General features: G+C 41.1%; 1 protein-coding gene across 2 annotated transcripts in view; it reads left to right on the top strand.

The window, feature by feature from the left end:
- bicc1a (BicC family RNA binding protein 1a) overlaps positions 1-19,708 on the top strand; it is a 57,283-nt gene extending 37,575 nt beyond the window's left edge. For both annotated transcript variants that reach the window (XM_079691079.1, XM_079691080.1), the window contains exons 9-21: positions 908-1,039; positions 3,458-3,656; positions 5,436-5,594; positions 5,886-6,070; positions 6,191-6,332; positions 8,539-8,692; positions 9,362-9,521; positions 9,610-9,649; positions 10,796-10,950; positions 11,116-11,278; positions 14,273-14,445; positions 14,895-14,994; positions 16,761-19,708. In XM_079691079.1, the coding sequence (XP_079547205.1) occupies positions 908-1,039; positions 3,458-3,656; positions 5,436-5,594; positions 5,886-6,070; positions 6,191-6,332; positions 8,539-8,692; positions 9,362-9,521; positions 9,610-9,649; positions 10,796-10,950; positions 11,116-11,278; positions 14,273-14,445; positions 14,895-14,994; positions 16,761-16,888 (1,890 nt within the window). In that variant the 3' untranslated portion in view covers positions 16,889-19,708. The remainder of the gene's footprint in view (positions 1-907; positions 1,040-3,457; positions 3,657-5,435; positions 5,595-5,885; positions 6,071-6,190; positions 6,333-8,538; positions 8,693-9,361; positions 9,522-9,609; positions 9,650-10,795; positions 10,951-11,115; positions 11,279-14,272; positions 14,446-14,894; positions 14,995-16,760) is intronic.
- The last annotated feature ends 367 nt before the right edge of the window (positions 19,709-20,075 follow it).

The following is a 20,075-nucleotide window of genomic DNA, read 5'->3' as shown; positions in this document are numbered from 1 at the left end:
CCGGTAACCACTGAGGCTACCCTTATCTGAATTACCGATTATAATCGGATGTCTGTTTAAAAACTGTGCAACAGTGATGGCCGTTTAATCACCACTGGCTAAAAAACTTCTGCTGAGCTGTGGCATATAAGTGGTAAACAACTTTGTCTTTCTGTGTGGAGATCCATAATGTGGAGCGGTAATTCAGTAACAGAGGCCTTCTCTTTGTCTGCGGTCTCCCATTTGGCCCCAAGGACATTTTAGCAAATGCCAAAGTTGTTGTAGTGGCTAAACATGACTTTCTCTTGGTGTGGACACACAAGAGGGAGACTCTCACTCTCTGTCTGAGTGAGGCTGTACAAAAACTGATTTATTTGAGTAGAGTTAGAGGGGGGAGGAGAAGCATAGAAAGCAGGGGATGGGAGATGAAGTTGAGAAATGGAGGGGAAAAGCAGTAGGGGAGTAGCTGTGAATACACTAGAGAGGAGTCCTGCTCTCAGTTGTGTGATTTGGCCTCTTCCAGCCAGACTGTAGATTACAGCTTCAATCTCAGGCCCTGTCAGAGCCAGCCTGGCCTCTATACTCGGTTGCTAATTACACCCACTCACAATAGGAACGTCGGCCAGCACTCGGCCCAAAATATAGATGTCTGTGGTGCTTGTGGTGGTGATCATGCAAAACAGATTGCTCTTTGCGGAATTTCCCAAAAGCTGTGTGGGATGAACTCAGCAGTGGATCTTGTATTTATTGGTATGCCTAACATATAGGTCTACAAATGGTATAATATAATAAGGAAATGTACTGTACCACTGTTATGAGAAATAGCTTGCATTACAGGGTCAGGCCCGGAAAGATATAACTCTGCTGCTGACATGAGAAAATAATGGTTTTGTTGCTCATGTACTTTAATTTTGTGTTTCCTCCGCAGGGCTGCTTGCCTCTGGTGTTAATGTTTGACATTAAAGAGGACATTGAGGTGGAGCCCCAGTGTATCACAGCGCTAATGGAGCAGCTAGATGTTTTCATCAGTATCAAACCAAAGCCAAAACAGCCCAGCAAGGTATGACTCCAGGCCTATGCTCAAACTGCTCGGAGGGTTTAGGGGGATTTTCCACTAAGGGTTTATCTGTAGAGATGTTGATTTCAGTCAATCACTCAGAGTGAAATATCTGAACAACTATTAGATGGATTGCTTTGCACAGACATTAATCATGCCCTGAGGATGCGTTCTAATAACATTGGGGATTCTCTTTACATTCCATGTTGAGTCTTCCTCAGATGTAATTTTAAATGCGTCATATATACGTTTATTTTAAGTTTTTTCTATAGAAACAAGAATATAGCACCGACCTTGGCATATCGCTGCATTTAAAGCCTAAGCTAGTTTGCCATGCCACTGTTTAGATGGGTTTTTAATAACAACAACAAAAATTCAGCTAGCTAGCATGGCTGCAAACTCTTTTTTAAATTAAAATTGGCCTTAAATATACGTTTGTTTCTCTGTACAGTGTAATACTTACTAAGCATTTTCAGTTGGATTAAAAAGCATATTTGATGAGCGAGAAAAGTGTGATGAATTGCCAGTTTCCATTGTTGCGCTGAAATAAAACAGAGGTTAGTAGCTTATAATGGGGAAGATATTTGAAATGTTATAATCCTGTTGAAACTAACCTTACATTTTAGAAGTAAACATATCCTCGCTCTACACCCTGAGAAAAACCTAGCTGCTGTCTTGCTTGTCCAAAAGCTGGCAGAGAAAGAGGAAAAAAGTCTGCCAACGAACAACTAAGCATCTGTTCTAGTGGAGATTTACTCTACTGCAAATGTCACAGCATGACATTGAAATAAATTAAAGATCACCCTGTCATATTTCAACGCTATTTAATGAAATTTAAAAAGGAAAAAACTGAACCTTATACCAAAGGAAATCCTGCCATACCAACCCTGAGAAGAGTTTTGGCAAACCTACACTTGCCACAGTGGGAATCCCAGGCTGCGGTGCATGTTTCTGGGAACACTAAATCTTTCTGTTACACCTTGGATATTCCCACTGAAGAATAAGCGTCTTGTTTTGCATGTTTTCCTCTTAATTAAGTGGTGAATTGGCGGTACACGCATTCACATTGCATTAAATAAAACTGAATTAGTTCAATACTTTTATCATTTCCATATTGTAATAAAGCAGAAACTGTGGTGCACCTGTGTTCAATTTAAAGCCACCCTCTGATGGTCTAATGTTGTTCAATACATATTATACCTAATCATATTTCATAACTTGGTCTATAGTGTCTTTTTGAGGTGCCCACGTCCCATCCTGAGCCAGAGCCCAGTGCCCAAACCAGACAGGCCTGTAGGGACTGACGTGGAGGTGCCAGAGTAAACACCGACCCAGCCCAGATCCTCTTAAGAACCCTTCACTTAAACATTTTAACGAGGTGACAGCAGTAATCCAAAAGGCTGTCCAAATGCGAGCCAGAGTCTCCGTGCTCCCGGCACTTTGGCAGTCCTGTGTGTGTGTGTGTGTGTGTGTGTGTGTGTGTGTGTGTGTGTGTGTGTGTGTGTGTGTGTGTGTGTGTGTGTGTGTGTGTGTGTGTGTGTGTGTGTGTGTGTGTGTGTGTGTGTGTGTGTGTGTGTGTGTGTGTGTGTGTGTGTGTGTGTGTGTGTGTGTGTGTGTGTGTGTGTGTGTGTGTGTGTGTGTGTGTGTGTGTGTGTGTGTGTGTGTGTGTGTGTCAAAACAAAAACAGGGCATGATTTGTGCTCACCTTTATTCGTATTTTATGTTTATTAAGGGTGGGGTTTCTACTCCTGTGGAAAATGTAGAAGTCATTTATTTTAAACTTTCTTTTTCGTATTTTATTCAGTTTTTTCGAATGGTTTACAGATCATACTGCCGCACACTGACAAAACAAAAATGCTCAATAAATTAAGCGATAACAACTTAAACAGAAATCTAACAATAAAGCTTAAACCGCTTAAATAAAAACAATAAATTAAAGAGATTAAAATAGTCGTTTTAACCACAACACACTCTGTGGTGAGAATTGAGAAACCATGCATACAATGATTCAGTAATTTCTCTCACTGATTCAAAATCCTTCCTGTTTATAATTATTCAATACTGATTAAATGCCGCCTTGTATAATAGTCATTGATTATCTCTCATATTCTCTTCACTGGTATCAATTAGCGGAATATAATTTGTTATGCTATTAATTAAGGAACACTTTAGCTCCCATGTCTCCTTCTCTCCCACACTGCCTCGATGTTTATCCTTTCAATCTACCCTAATTCCCTCTTCCTTCCTCCCCTTAATGTTTGACTCCCCAACAACCTCCGTTTTTCTCCCTATCTCTTTTGCCAACATTCCCCGCCATATCAATCTCTGCCTCCTCGCTCCATCCTATTCTCCTCTTTACTTCCTTGTCCACTCCACCTGTCTTTTATTCTTTATTCATCATCTCTTTCTTCTCCCTCTCAGTCGGTGATAGTCAAGAGCGTGGAGAGGAATGCGGTGAACATGTACGAAGCCCGAAAATTCCTCCTGGGTCTGGAGAACAACGGGGTGATGTCCTCCTCTCCCTCTGTGGCGTTGAATCCCGCCACCAACCTCCCGTCCCTCATCTGTCCCGTCGGCCTGGACATCCTGGCCTCAGCTGGCCTGGGGCTGAGCAATCTGGGTAATGACACTTCCTAACTTGTTAATAAATTGCTACTTGAGTTTCTCCTACTTTTTCCACGATGGACGGAAAAGATAAACTAGCGAGGAAAGATAAGAAGTGGCCCCATTTTGTTGTCCTTGCAAGTAATGCATTAAAGATGAACTGCCTTTGTATGGGAAGTACTGTCCTCATACATCATTGTCGTTCGCAGGTGTACCAGCAACACACACACACATCCATTTTAGAAATCTGTGAGACAGATTTCCTCAAAGCCTGTTATCGCCTGGTTAACACAAGTCATTTTTAAAATGGAAGATTAAAAGATCCTCTCAACATGTACATAAATCACAACCGATGGGGTTTAGCATTATCATCTGTATGTGCTTTACAGTAGGAGATGTATGCAGGACTGAGCTCACTATGATGGTATGAATTTTATTCCAAGAAATGAGTACCACCACGTGTGCAAATCTTTGATCAGCCAACCATCTCAAAATAACCTTGATACAAATGTAGTTGCATCCGCTGTGAATGAATGGCAAAGCCATGAATCATAGGATGACGAACGGTTATAATTCACGTAGGAGTTTGTTTGTCTGCAGCGCTGACCTCAACATGAAGACGCAGAGTTCAGCTGGGAACTGCATTTTTTTGTAATTTCATTTCAGTATAAGTAGTAATGTATAAGTTATCTGCTTTCAGTTTTCATATGATGCGTGTTTAGTTGGCCAGACTTTCAAAACATGGAAATGAGGACTTGATGAATTATGCATCAAAGAGGAGGAATAAGCTGACAGGAAGTAGCTCATGGCACATGCCAGCAATAAATCCATCACTTTTTATCTGTTTTGAAGATAAATTGTTTGTTTTGTATATCTTTACCATCAAATGCTAGCCAGAGCAGCTCTACATTATGTGACTTAGGAATTTCCTTTCGATGTTTGAGAGAATATGATATATATATATGTTTAATATTGTCAATATTATCTTTGTTTCTTTTTATTAATGTAATGTCTGCAGCCATGAGTTTATACGTATGTAGGGCATATGAGGTGAGTCGGCACTGATATTAGATCTCTAATCGTGTTGAGGGTTTTCTTGAAATCAACAATTTTTTACAGCAGTTTGGCACGTTTTGTCAGATTTTATGACCTTGCGTGCTGGTATTTTATGATATTGTTCAAATAACCTTTATTTTATGTCCTTCAAATCCCCATTTACTGTGGTAGGAAAATTAAATAGATATACAATTGGCAACAAAAACAACAATGTGCCATGAATTCCCAGTACATTAGGTTTCTCGCCATCTCGTTTAAACCCAGGGGCCCGGGGAGAAGCTGTGGACGACCACATCCTTGCCTTTAGTAATTGCTACATGCTTCTTTTCCTCAGATTACAGGCGAGAAAGCCAGAAGAAGCCCTGGCCTTATTCCTGGAGCCAAACTAGCCCTTTGTTAAAGCCACAGACCTGCTTCTTTCTGTTTTCTTACACTGTGTTTGGGTCGAGACACCGAGTACCACATTGTTGGTGCTCTCAATAACATGGGTTTTTTGGGCACGAGGACACGCAAGATATATACTTTCGCATCCTTGTAGAAATCTAAGAAATTCCTTCCCTCGTTTGCTGTCTGCTTGATGACAGTTTGATGGAATTGCTGTTAAATAGCTGGGAAACCGCGATTATTTTTTCGAAGGACGTATTGTAACATGTGATTAGCTTGAAAAATGGCTCTGCGCTTTGACAGGACCCACCACTGATTTATTCATCTCCCCTTTCTTGCTTTCTGTTCTCCTCAGGTTTCCTTGGTGCGGCGGCCCACTCCCTGGCCAACTCCGGTGCACCAAACGCCCTCCTCAACAGCCTGAACTCCTCCATGAGCCCCCTGCAGCCCCCGAGCCCCAGCACCCCCACACACTCCCCCTCTCTCTGGCCCAGCTCGCTCACCAGCACCCAAGGTTTGTATAAGATTTGTATAAATCTACATGGATTTTTCCCATTTGCCCAACTGTTCACTGTGAGTCAGTCTTTGTCCATTTGTTTGAATTACTCTTATATTAAGGTGGAAATATTCAAATCACAAATATAACTTCAATAATTTATATTGTTTTATTTTATTTCATATTGTTTGATAGATAGTCAATAGGCAATCATGTACAGGTATCAATGATTATCACACACATATCCCTTGTACACATCTTAACGTTTTAATGGTTAATGTAACATTCTGCACCGCTTATGTTTGTCAGGCTTCTCCTCTCAGCTGATGCTGCACCCTGCGGCCCAGGCCACGCTGAACAGCATCCTGCTGTCAGGCGTTCAGGGTTACACACAGAATACACCTTCCCCCCCGCCTGGCCTCGCCCCCATAGACAAACAGTCCAACGGGGTCCCTGACTGCAAGGGCTCCTGCACGCTTAATGGACATGTCAAGGTTGGCTCCTTTGTTCCCTGTATGCGGCAATATTATTTTTCACTTTTTGTTTATAAATCTCATTTATGGTGTATGTATTTTGCTCTGTATGTTTATGTCCATGTGTGCATTCGTGTATAGCATGCTAGCTCAGTCTATGGGAGGATAGCAACCGCGTCAATTGCAGAAACCGTTTTGAGTCCGGCGCCATGTGACTCCGTCCAGGAGGCCAGCGGACACAATCCCTCAGAACCGCGGTCCAGCAAGTCCAGCCCAGATGAAGGTATTCCTCTTAAGCAACTCTGAACCAACCTGCAACTAATAATATAAGATGAGATGTGCTGAATTTTTTTATTGCAATTTCCCAAATAATAATATGTGGTTGTTGCATTTTTTTACGGCCCAACTAAAGTATTTGCTCTTATTTTATATAAAAAATGATATTCTTTTATATCAGAATATTTTCAGAAAACTAAAGTAGGTGTGATATTGTTTGTGCTAAAATAACTAAAGGTTTTGAGTCACCCGCCCCTGTTGCCAAAGCCCCCGTGCAGCCCTGTGCACGCTGTTCAAACCACAAAACATGTGTAAAACATTTGAGTGCATGGACACACATTAGTCTGCGTCCGTTGTGAGTATATTTAAAGATTAAATTTAGACCTTAAGAATGCAGAAGTTAGTGAAAGCACATGTAGTTCCTATCTTATCTGATAATCACCTCTATCCAAAATATGAAACCTTTCCTGTTCTTATGCAGGCAGAGTAACCACATGCCTATCACCTGTAAATGTCTTAATAACTAAGTGACCGCCAGTACATTTAAACACTTCAAATATATTTTAATATAAGATTAATTGGATTTTAACTATTTTCTGTGGCAATTATTTTCTGAGGTTCTAACTTTCAACTCTCTTAAGAAGTTATTTGTAAAATTCTACTTATAGAAGGAGTCTTGCCCACTGCTTGGTCAGTTAGGTTAAAGATAAATTTAAAATCTTGTGATTTATGTGTGAGTTTAACCTTGGGCTGACAACATTTTTGAGCTGTCAACATTTTATACTCTGCTCGATCGTGCAGACTTTACATAAATGTCCAATCTACGCTTTTCCACTTGAGATTTATGTAACCCTTAAACCCACTAAGAAAGAAATTCCTTGAGTTAACTTATTTCAATTTCTCTGTGCCGTTCTCCTAACCTCATTCTCCCTCCGACTACATTCATTGAGTTGGAACGGAGACGGATGAGCTGCTGGTCTCCTAGTGGTTCAGAAAAGTCCTCATTTCCTCCGTGTCTTACACTCGTGGTTTTCCCCTCAAACTTTCCCTCTCACGCGTCTCGTTTTTCCACGCTGTTTTCTGAGCTGGTCCTCCCCCAATGCGGTGTGTCCCGGTAAGGTTTCCTCCCCCTCCCTTTCCTCCCCCTGTGTCCCAGAATGTGTTTGGACTGGCTCGCCCAGTCCGACTCCACTCCGCTCTGTGGAATGAGGGAGTGCAGGGGAACCGTTAAAACATTAAACCCCAGAGAGCCTTGTTGGATTGACTGACATCATATTATTTTACGCTGTACAGCACATCATGCACATTCAGCATACACTCACATCCTGTTACACAGAGTCAATTGGTGGGGGAGGGGTTTGGGACCACTGTAATTACAGCTGCTGTGTTTTTAATTAATCCAGGATCCAACTGGGACCTGTGACACTTAAACACATGAAGACGTACATATGCCCACCAAGCTACACACACACCTTTGAATCACTCACCACTCAGAACAGACTCACACTGTATCGAATGATGTTTTTCTTATTTTACATTAGAAGTTTCACATTATGACTTCCCTTATAAGAATAAATACTCAATTGGAATACAGTATTTCATCGGATTCAATTAGTATTTTTTTATTAAATCAACTATTACAAATATTTTTACAAATATCTTGCCTCGCTTCTGTGGGGGAGCAAACATTAATTTGATAGTAGTGAAAACCTTTTTAGATAAAACCTTGTGAGCTTTGGAAATAATTACATCTTGGTTTTTTCAGTACATTTGAATTTTAGACACTGCAACACCCTGGAGTTATTGGAAACAATCACACAATGTTCAAGCATACTATCCGGTCACTACTGGAATGTAATTCATTTAATACAGTACTAATGATTTTATTAAAGCCTGATTGTAACACTAGCACTGAGTTAAGTAATGAACACAGAAATATTTAAATCAATCAGTTCCACTCAGACTTCTCTACTGTAAGTAACCGTGGGCTACATGATCTTTAGATGCAACTGTGTAGAAATACTGGGTTTAAATAGAAGGAAAAATGCTGCGCAGCATTTAAATGTTGATTTAGGATTTTTTTGTCAACGGTGGCAAAAGCGCTTGGCAAACTTTTTTTTTAAATAGATGAAAAAAGTATTAAGCTATAGTTGCCATAGGACTTTGTATTTTAAATTCATTCTTTAAATTAAAGTATGTTTTGTTTCCTTCAGGCTCTGACACATTTGTGGAAGTGGGCATGCCCAGAAGCCCCTCCCACTCAGCCAATGGGAATGAACTGAAACAGATGCTGGCTTCCTGTAAGACGTCATCGGGGAAGAGACAGGCGGTGGAGCTACTGCAGGGCACCAAGAACTCCCATCTACAGTATGTCTGAATATAGAGAGCATTTACAGATTGGAGTGTTGCTTTTCAGCCTCTTCTCTAGGAAATTGCACTTATTAGAAATCAAAACAAGCATACATACTTTGTATTTTAGTCTCACAAAACCAGGACCACATGCACCCTGAAATGAATCAACTTGCAGACTGCTCCAACCCGGAAACATGTGTAAAACATTTCAGTGAATTGAGACTTCAAATGTAGCATAGACACACATTAGTCTGCATCTGTTGTGAGTATGTTCAAAGATTATATTCAGCCCCTAAGAATGCAGAAGCTAGTGAAAGCAAATGTAGCTCCTAGCTTATCTGCTGATCACCTCCTATCCAAAAATATCAAGGCTATCATGTTCTTATGAAAGTGGAACACCCACATGCCTATCATAAAAAACTAGAAGATGAGACAAAGTGACAGAAGAGATTATTTATTTCTTCTTTATAGAGATTTTGAAGTGTGGGCTGTTATATTGGTTACACACACTCACCCCGGATAGGATAGGATAATCAACTGTATCCCAATAATGAAAACTAGTACGCTCTAAAACCTGATGACCCGGGAGCTTTAATAGCCTTAGTGGTAATGTGAGGAGATGATGACATGAAGGACTAGATTTTCCTCATTCTCTGATGCAATAATCCTGTGCAATCCCCCCAGCTCTGACTGTCTGCTCTCGGACGCTGAGTCCAGCTCGTCGGACAGCCCTGTGGCCGATAAGAGAGCGCCGGGCAGCGAGCGGGCGGCCGAGAGGGCGGCGCAGCAGAACGAGAGAGAGAGAATCAGACTGGGACCACAGACATCCTTCCCCAACATGCAGGTATACACACATCAAACACACACAGCAGAAATAAAGAGTAATGGGGTAAAAAGTAATCAAGGAATAAAACGTTCTGCTCTCTTTTCAGGAATTTGACTATGAACAGAAAAAGCTCTTGGCAACTAAAGGTAAGTTGACATTTGTGTCAAATACTACAGTGTGATTAGTAATGACTGGATGGGCCTTGTGTGAAGACAGACTGACAAAATCCAAATCGTCACAACTGCCATCAATAGTAATAAGTTCCTAGAAAGTACCTTTGAAAGAGGACTACATTTTCCCGTTTGCAGACGTTTAGCCGTATGTGGTTTAGTATTATTATAATATGTAATTGTTTACTCTTCAGATTCAGAATCAGAATACCTTTATTAGTCCCACAGAGGGTACATTTACATTGTTACAGCAGAAAAGAGCCAAAGACAGCTTTATGTTACCTACAGTAAAGCATGCATACAAAAGTTTTAAAGATAAAAAAGAAGTTACACATTTTACAAAATGCACACCCTGTAACAGTTCTGAGGATTTAGCTGCCAGGTATATATTGCACAGTTTTGAACGGGATATATTGCACATATTGCACATAGTTTGTATTTAACAACAAGAGGTGTTATAGCTAAGTAAATGGTAGTGGTTCTATTATTTAAACACACAAAACCAAAATAAGTTATCATTCCTAGGCTTCCAAAGATGCTCTGTGAATTATGTATAAGTTTGTAAAAAACAGTTTCCTGGAAAAGACACAAACGGCTGAAACCTGTAGCTTTCCCCCTGCAGCTCTCCCCTGTCTCTTAACTTCTTTGAGATGCTTTGCAGTGTAGGCAGTTGTTGCTAATGCTGGAAAATAAACTTTTTTCTGCAGTTTTTTCTGGCATTTCCCATCTGGGACTTGCTTGTGCATTTGTTGCCAATAGGAACACCCTCTCTCTGTAATGACCAAATGTCAGAGTCATGGGCTACATTCATTTTCTTAAGACAAAAAACAGAGCTCATCGGAGGTGCAGAAGTTTAGTTTTTCTCAGACCACTTTAATTACAGTATGCTGAAAGGGTATTATGGAATGTTTTGTCCAATGACGCCAGAAAGACTTCCTACCTAGTATTTGTATTGATAAAAAAAGTGTAAGCAAGATATACAACTGTAAAACTGTGCAACATGGACAACATTGAAATGCTTAAAAGCATACAGTGAATTCAGGATAGATTTACAAAAGATATTATTTTGTGTTGTATCTTTTTATTGTATGTGTTCATCACAATATGTCTGTTTTCACACAGCTATGTTAAAGAAGCCCGTGGTGACCGAGGTGCGGACCCCCACCAACACCTGGAGTGGTCTGGGCTTCTCAAAGTCCATGCCAGCCGAGACCATCAAGGAGCTCCGGAGAGCCAATCACGTTTCTTACAAGCCCAGCATGAGCACCACCTTTGAGGTGAGACTCACAGACAGGCAGTGTTTACTATTCTCTTCATCTCGTAGATTTTATTTGCCTTACCTTATACAATTTAGGTATATGTTGTTGTGCCCCTTAATGAGATGCATTGTAGTCACTCGGAGCTCTTGGTTTGAATTGTCTTGCTTTTATTCTCTCTCTTAGGATTCCCCGCTGTCCTTGTCTCGATCCAACAGCCGGGAAGGCCTCGGGAACGGCAGCGACTCTGAGAACTGGCGAGACAGGATTGGGGGCTTGAGCGGCCTGCCGGGTCACCCCGAGTTCCCCCTCGCTGTCAGCAGCCCCAAGAGGAAGCAGAACAAATCTGGTCAGTACTTTTTGTGTTCATGCTAATATGCCAAACGTACACATCAGGCATTGCAAACCGTAAGCATCCTCTGCTTAGAGCAGACATGTCAAAGTCAAAGCCCACGGGCCACTTCCGGCCCGCGGTACAATTATATCCGGCCCGCGAGATAATATATCTAATGTCATAATCATCATATAACAACTGGCCCACCGGCGCGCAAACCGCTGATACTGACGTCACAGGCGCGGGAGATTCACCTTCTCTTTCTATTGTACTCATCACAGGTCAGAAGTAATCTACGCTCGTCACTTCTAGTTACATTTGTATTAGCCTGTCAAATGAAATGGCCAAACGAAAAGTGGACTCTGAAAACAGGGGCTTTCAAGACAGGTGGGAGTCAGAGTATATGTTTACCAGTATAAGCGGTAAACCAGTTTGTCTGGTTTGTGGATCTGGCGTGGCCGTTATTAAAGAATACAACATCAGACGAAACACCAGGACAAGTACAGGCGAGTGGACAAACAGCAGAAGGTGGAGGAGTTCAAAAAGACTCTGGCATCACAGCAGACTTTGTTCAAAAAAGCCAAATCAAAAAGTGAGGCTGCCGTGAAAGCAAGTTTCATTGTGGCCGAAGAAATAGCTAAATCAGCCCGGCCGTTTACAGAGGGAGAGTTTGTAAAGCTGTGCATGTTAAAAGCGTGCGGAGTCATGTGTCCAGACAAAAAGCAAGCATTTTTAAGTGTAAGCTTGAGCAGAAATACTGTTGCTGATCGTGTGTGTGAGCTGACCAACCATTTAAAAACACAGTTAACGAACAAGGGGAAAGACTTTGTTGCCTATTCCCTTGCCGTGGATGAGAGCGCTGATGTGACAGATACTGCGCAGCTGTCAATCTTCATCCGTGGGGTAGACTCCAGTTTAGGTGTTACAGAGGAACTTTTGGGGATCAAATCTATGCATGGCACAACCAGGGGGGAAAGACATCTTTGAGGAAGTTTCCAAATGTGTCAATGAACTGAAACTGCCCTGGGACAAACTGACGGGACTGATGACAGATGGAGCGCCTGCGATGCGCGGTGAAAGGAACGGATTGGTGGGGAGGCTGCGAGAGAAGATGCCGGTGATCTGACAGTGTATCATTGCATAATACACCAGAAAGCGCTGTGTGGTAAAGCTCTTGATATGGATCATGTCATAAGCACCGTAACACAGAGTGTAAACTTGATCAGAGCCAGAGGCTTCAATCACCGATAGTTTCAGTCTTTCCTAGAGGAAATGCATTGCGAACATGGCGGCATTCCGTATCACACAGAGGTGCGATGGCTAAGTCGAGGAATAGTTCTGAATAGATTTTTCGAGCTACGTGAGGAAATCTGCACATTTCTTGAAAGCAAAGAGAAAGACACCACAGATCTCCGGGGCGAAAAGTGGCGATATGAGCTGTCTTTTCTGTGTGACACAACAAAGCATCTCAATGCGCTAAACCTCCAGCTTCAGGGCCGTGTCATTACGGACATGTATGACGCAGTGAGAGCATTCCAAACAAAGCTGCGCCTATGGGAGACTCAGATGCAGCAAGGAAACTTTGGACACTTTCCGTGTTGCCAAGCACTGTCGTCCATCGCTGTTCTCCCGACTGCGCACTTTGCTGCTAAACTGAGCGCACTTGGCGCGGAGTTCAAACAGAGATTTGCTGACTTTGCAGCTCAGAGATGTAAATTTGAACTGCTCAGCAACCTGTTTGCAGTTGACGTGGACAGTGCACCTGTGAACATCCAAATGGAGCTGATTGACCACCAGTGTTATGACACACTCAAGGCAAAGTATCACTCTGTGGGCGCTGCACAGTTTCCAAGCTTCCTCCCTGAAACCTCAACTCCGCCTTCATGCCGCTCAAATGCTCTGCGTGTTTGGAAGCACATACTGTACCTGTGTGAGCAGCTTTTCTCTGTAATGAAGATGAACAAAAGCCCCCACAGGAGTCGTCTCTCAGATGCATACCTTCACTCCATCCTGAGGGTTTCCACAGCACAGACCCTAGCCCCAGACATTAACGAACTGGCAGCCAAGAAAAGATTCCAAATATCTGGCTCATGTGCATAAACTTTGGCATTTACATGTACCACCTGCTTTTGTATAGTGCACCTTTACTCTAATCTACAACTGTTACTGGTAAAACGAATACAGCACTGTGCTGTCCTCTTCTTATTATTCTTTGTTCTATCTTGAGAAAAAACAGCAACCTACTATATTTTATGCCTTTTGAGAATTTCCTTTATGTTCAATCTGAAAATAAAAAGTGTTTTTGTATAGTAGCTTGCTGTTTAGTTTGTTTAGTCATGAAAATGTACAGTTTTCAGTAATTAATTTAGGTTCAATCTATTTGTACAGTCATTTTTTACAGTGTACCTTAATATGTATTTGATAAATATGCACTTTATCCAATACCCTTTTCAATAAATGTTCACCCTGTTTGGCCCTCGACGTACTCCCAGTTTTTAATGTTGGCCCTCTCTGTGATTGAGTTTGACACCCCTGGCTTAGAGCAACAGAATATGTTATTGCAGTTTTGGCATTGATGGGAAAAATTGTTTCACAGAGAGACTCCAAAGATTCAGATGAAAAGGTCAGGTTTTTCCTTTTATTTTGAGTTTGATAACTGAACTATTCAGTTTGAGCACCCTCATGGTTTGACTGATTCCTGTACCTCTGCAGTCACTCCTTTGTTGTACTATTTGTTAAGTTTAGGTTTTGCTAATCTTCCTTAAATCTTACGTTTTACCAACCTAGGATAACAGGAGATGTATTAGTCTCATCAATCTAAAGTTGCAGCATATTAAATATTGTTTGTAGACTTATACATAGGTCTACGTTTTTGCTAAGCTTTCTTCGTTTCATTGTGTGACTCAAAATGCGATTGCTGAGCTGTTCATAAATCATTTCTTCTTCTCTGCTAACTTCAATATTATCGTTGGGTTTTTCTCATGTTTCCCTGAATCCCCTGATGGACAGCTGCAGAGCATTACCTCAGCAGCAGCAGCAGCAGCAGCTACATGGACTGCATCTCCTCTGTGACCGGCAGCAACGGCTGCAGCCTGAACTCCTCTGTGAAGGGCTCCGACCTGCCGGAGCTGTTCAGCAAACTGGGCCTGGGGAAGTACACGGACATCTTCCAGCAACAGGAGGTACTGTAGAACGAACACCCCCTTTTTACAGTGATTTTAACCAATGCCATCTTCCCAAGAAGCAAAGATATTATATATAGCCACTCTAGCAGCTAGGGGTCTCAGTCCACAATTAGATAGAGTGCTATGAAATTTGCTACAGCAGAATTTCCCATTACATTTGCACATTTTATTGGAAAGGTTACCCTTCCTCCTGCTTCTAGAGTGTATTGCCCTCTTGAACTCTTAATCTCACTCAGTGCAGAAAGTTGCATTATACTGTAATGTTTAAATATCATACTGTAAATCTTATAGAAATGAATGATTAGAAAGAAATGTGATAGAATGGGTTTGCCATAATTGATGCTGTAATAAAATGAGTCATCATGGTATTTTTAGGGTTGCAAAACAACATGAATTTGCCGAATTTGGGAAATAGTCGTTTTAAATGCACTTATTGCTGCTTCCAGATCGACCTCCAGACGTTCCTGACTCTAACGGACCAGGACCTGAAGGAACTGGGCATCACCACCTTCGGAGCCCGCAGGAAAATGCTGCTCGCCATCTCAGGTACCCACAATCGCACAAAATACACTAAGTGTAAACACATGTACAAAACACAATCGTGTATACAATATGACTAAAAGGGCACATGCAGAACCGGCATGCTTATATATGACTATCCTAACATTCTTATTAATTTAAGCTAGCCAGAACATTGTTATTTTAGAAAATTCTAAATAATATTAATAATCAATTGTTTTGAGTGCCACAAAATAGCTTCATAATCCCTTTTTATTCAAACCAAAAGCAAATTACACAGCGTTTAGATTATGTTAACATTATTTTAGCCTATTCTATGGTTGAAAATACACACATCTATACAGTCTTGCAGTGACTTTGTTTTAGGTCTGACAATTATTCGCCTTTTTTTAATATACTGAACTTATTTATTTTATAGTCAAAGATGTAAAAATAGTGTGTGTTCTTATCCTGCATATCGCCCCTTTTGCCTGTTTTTCTCTGTTATCAACTGTCTGGCACAACCAAAATTGAAAGGAAAATACAGTGCAGAGAGGCCTGCATGAGACCAGCTCTGTGGGGAAAACGTTTCCCTTTTTGGTTGCTGATAAGCACTGATAGCAGCTGGAGTCACATCCTACCGGCTCCTGCTGGAGGCACTTCACACAAATTGGCTTATGTGTTTCATTAATGGTCCTATTTTGTCTGTCGCTGCAACGAGCGGGAGTGGAGCCCAGCTGTGAGGAAGGCTCCAACTGACAGAGGTCATCAATACTGCCAAGCACTAGATCTGAAAGCTAGAGGTGGCCTTTGTTATTGGCAGACTAGTAGAGAAATACAATGTGGTAATGTTGTAGCTCATTTATCTGTGACGATACAAGAGAACCAATGCAGTCATTTACACCGGCAGGAATAAATGGGATTAGGGCTCATTCTTCTCAGATGAGTGTGTTGGTGTTCCTCCAGTTGCTCCAGCTGCCTCCCTGATGTAGACTCTGTCCTGTTGTTCCGGATCTAATGGGAATGTTGTGGGTGTCACACGTCATTACTGATGTCATTTGGACTTTGTAATAGCTGACGTTGTTAAGCTGTGTAAGTTAATCATACTCATCTTGGGATCATGAGCTTCCTGTCGTGGATATTCAGTAAAAGTTCAGAAACTCCAGACCAGAGCCAGAGTTGACAGTAAGGGCAACAGGGGGAAACAACGAGGCCGGTCCTGTAATTATTAACAATGCGTACGAGCCAAGGCCAGAGTTGGTTTTGCTGCCTGACGCCTCGGCCAAGTGCAGCTCAACTTTCATCTCACTGACGGACTCTGGGGCTCCAAACCAGGAACATGCATGCCTCGGTCTGTCTCCCATACTGTGTTGCCTCTTATTATAAAGAGATAAAATACCAGTCAATTCAATCCAGGTTTTAACTTCCTGCGGGCCTGCCAGTAAAAAGAGCTGCTGGGGCGAGCTGCCTGTCTCCAGCAATCAGACTGAAGGTTTATGCTGGCAGCAACAGAGCGCAGGTATCATGTGAATAACTCAGAGATTCCATGACGAGACATTTTTATGAAAGCATTTTGTCTGCTGAGTAAAACCCAGATTTACTTTTGTTTATCTGAGCAGTCCTGTAGTGATTTGAATCCAATTTTCTTGTCATTGTTGATTAATGGAAATGTTAACATACTCTTTCATTGTGTTCAATATTTCTTTACTTTGATTTGCTACAGCTCCCTGCAACAGTAGGAGAGGTTGGTAAAACTTGTTTGTATAACGTTTGCTACTGCTGATGATTTCTGGTGCTCTTTTCTTATCACACAGAACTAAATAAAAACGGGAGGAAGCTATTTGAGCCACCCATCAGGTCCTCCTTCCTGGAAGGGGGAGCGAGCGGCCGCCTCTCCCGCCAGTTTCACGCAGACATGGCCAGCATCAGCGGGCGATGGTAGAGCCTCCAGGCCGTCCCAGAACCGTCCATCATGGAGACCGACCTCCAGTGATTTCTGTGCCTCAGAGCCCAGGTTCCAGTGGCTGTCTTCCCTCCTTCAGCTTCAGCTGAAATAAGACTGTTCAAAATGTTATCGTTGCCATATAGTTATATATTAAAAAAAAGCCATAGTTTTACCTTAAGTGCCAACAAAAAGGGATTTCTCAGATACATGAGGTCCAGTGTTCACTCCCTATAGAGCCATTGAGTCTGTTTGGAGCATTTTTATATGAAGGTTTGTTGATGAAGGGTACTGTCCAGTATTTCTGTCTACTTGTGGTTTAAGGGAACAGGCAGAATGATTAGTACAATCATTTTACACATTGATACTACCTGCATTTGTATTATGCTGTAGTATCAGTGACATGCACTTTAATAATACTAGAATTTTGCCTGTGAGAGCCTGATTCCTTAGATTGAAATAATAAGTATGCATTTTTTATTGACTAAAAGCACAGTTGCATTTTGTACCAAAACCAAATGTCAGCACTTACCAGTGAGTTTAGGGCACCACAAAAATAAAAGTGCAAAGTATGTCAGCATGCCAAAGTGTTGAAAAAAATCTACTTCGACAAAATATACCAAAGGAAAGTATAATTGTGGCCTTTGACCTTAGGCTGCCTTAAATGTTGTGATTGGTGGACATTCCTCCGAGGTCAGTGTTAGTGTCCCACCGCTGTCTGTTTATGTATTTTTAGACAAAAAAATCTAATATTTTTTACTCATTATACACTATGATTTTATTTGTTTTGTATTATCATGTTTAAGTTTAATCAGTTTACATTTGTATTTTATATACTTTCATGAATGGGTTTTTATGATTTTGCTATTAGATTGTTTGTTACTTTTAGTTTTCCCCCTGCCTTTTAGTCTTTGGAGCCGTAGTGTGGCTGTGCCATTACACAGCAGCAGAGGCATGAGGCAGTTTGGCTCAGCTTTGAAGGCCTCTCTCTGATTGTGTCAACAGGCATCGTTCTGTGGTCTCCTCCTCTGTTTGTTTATAGTACATGTTCTTTTGTCTCATCCGTTATTTGTCAGTTGGCCTCCCTGTGGCCCCTTCTGTGGACCGATAATCTCACAAAGCATCCTCCATGTATCCGGGACATGAGATGCTAAGCTAATACTCTGTGTCTTTCTCTTCACTCACTGTTTAATTCAGAACCAGAAAATACCTTACAGATCAAGCCTTTTGTAGCGGAAAGTGCCAATATACATAACACGTTTTTACAGCGGGAGATATTTTGTTAAGAACACTAATATTTTGGTCTGTCTGTGCTCTCCGAGAGGAGGTGCGTCGCACAAAAGAATCTGTATATTCACAGCCAAATTGTTCTCACATGAGGGACACAAACAACGAACCAAAGTCGTCAGAAGGACTGTGAGATTTAAGATGAAAATAAATAAATCTGGAATTGTTCTAGTATCAGACTGCAATCTAATATCCAGGAAACCTGGGTAAGCAGTGTTTAATGAAGGGACAGGATTAAACATGCAGCATCAATGTTTATCACCAAAGCCTTTGTTTGTTCTGGGCTCCTGTATTATGTTCGCTCAAAGGAAAACATCCTTTTCAAACCGTTCCTTAACTTTGGATGACTCAAGTGTTATTCTGTGATGTTCTTAAGATTGATCTAAGGGTTTAGCCAACAACCCCATCCATCTTGCAAGGTCTTGAGCACTTAGTTGGGAAAATGTTTTCATATTTGCAGTATAAAACTAAGAATGAAGAATGTCTTATTTTGGTTTAAATGACAGTACAGTGTATTACACTTATTTGGTATGTAAAGGACACCTCTGAGATATTATGACTTCACATCCTGAACATTTACTTTTACAGAAAGTAATACAAAGTCCTACGTAAAGAGGTCGACCTTTTTTCACCCATCTTCGATTCACAATGATTCCCTTTTAGGGTGATTTGTTGTTTATCATTTCCACTTTAACCACTTTCCACACTCCCTCAAATCTGATTTGAGCCATTCTTAATGTGGTTGTCAAGTAAATAACACTAGAAAAATAATGACAAGGTTGCCAATGCCACCCAGGTAATTGCCTTTGCTTCCCTTGATCTTGAGAAAAGAGATGAAGAGGGAGGAAGCTGTTTTAGAAAGAGATTCTTTATTCTCAGAGGAAACCTGGGGTCTTTTCGCCCCCACTCATCATGGTACTATGTTGAAGCTGTTGAGCACTGATTCTCCCAGTGCTGTGACTCGTGTTCCTGCCTAGCAGACATTTGTTTTCATCCTCCACTTGTTTCGAATGTGTATGCTCGGAGGGCAGTTGAGGTTCTTGTTTTATCAAGTGAATGTTGTTAACATTTGGAAAAGTGAAGGGACTCAAGTCAAAAGTTTACCGCCAGTTTGTCTAGTCTTTACCCTCGACAGACCAGTTTTCTATTATGTCTTTGATTTGTTTTATTAGTCATATTGTTGTTCCCAAAGGGATCTTTTGAAGGAGTCTTTGTACTGCAAGCAAATGGTACATTTATAATAAATGTAAACCACTAAGGAAATGATGTAATACATAACTTTTGTACAACTTTTTTCATTTTATGCAGCCATTGTTTTTGTGTCAGACGTACACAAAGTTCCAGAAAATAATTTGTGTATAAACATTGCCATGTGGCCAAAGCTCTGTTCACTTTGGCATCTGTTGATGCTATTGTTATCCTAACTGTATTGTAGTACATACACAGAAACAGGACCTTTTGAGAATCTGTCAAGCAGGCAAAAAAATGTTTGTTCAAACATTCAAATATTATGAAGGTAATAAATGTATGCAAGAAAAACCCTTTTGTTTTTGGTGTCTGTATTTCACACTTACAAAACATCAGTCCATTACTGTCTTCTTTGTAAGCTCAGAATGAAAGGAAATGAATAAAAGCTCTAAGCTATCAGGAAACCGACTTCCAGTGAGTGTTAGATGAAGTAACCTTTCCCTGAATGATCACAACCAGCAGATCAGCAGCACACAGAATCGGTTACTGCAAACTGGCAAAAAGATATTATAAAAGAACTACTGCAACAGCCACTTGTTTTAATGTCATTTAATTAATCATCCTATTCTTAAAGGCTGCATAAACACACTGACAAAGTAGCCATAAAGAATGAGGATTATAAATATTAAGCCACACACTTTAACTCTTTATC

This window comes from Notothenia rossii (assembly GCF_949606895.1).
Source record: "Notothenia rossii genome assembly, chromosome: 6".
Lineage (NCBI taxonomy): Eukaryota > Metazoa > Chordata > Actinopteri > Perciformes > Nototheniidae > Notothenia > Notothenia rossii.
This window is presented reverse-complemented; position numbering and strand designations above follow the sequence as displayed.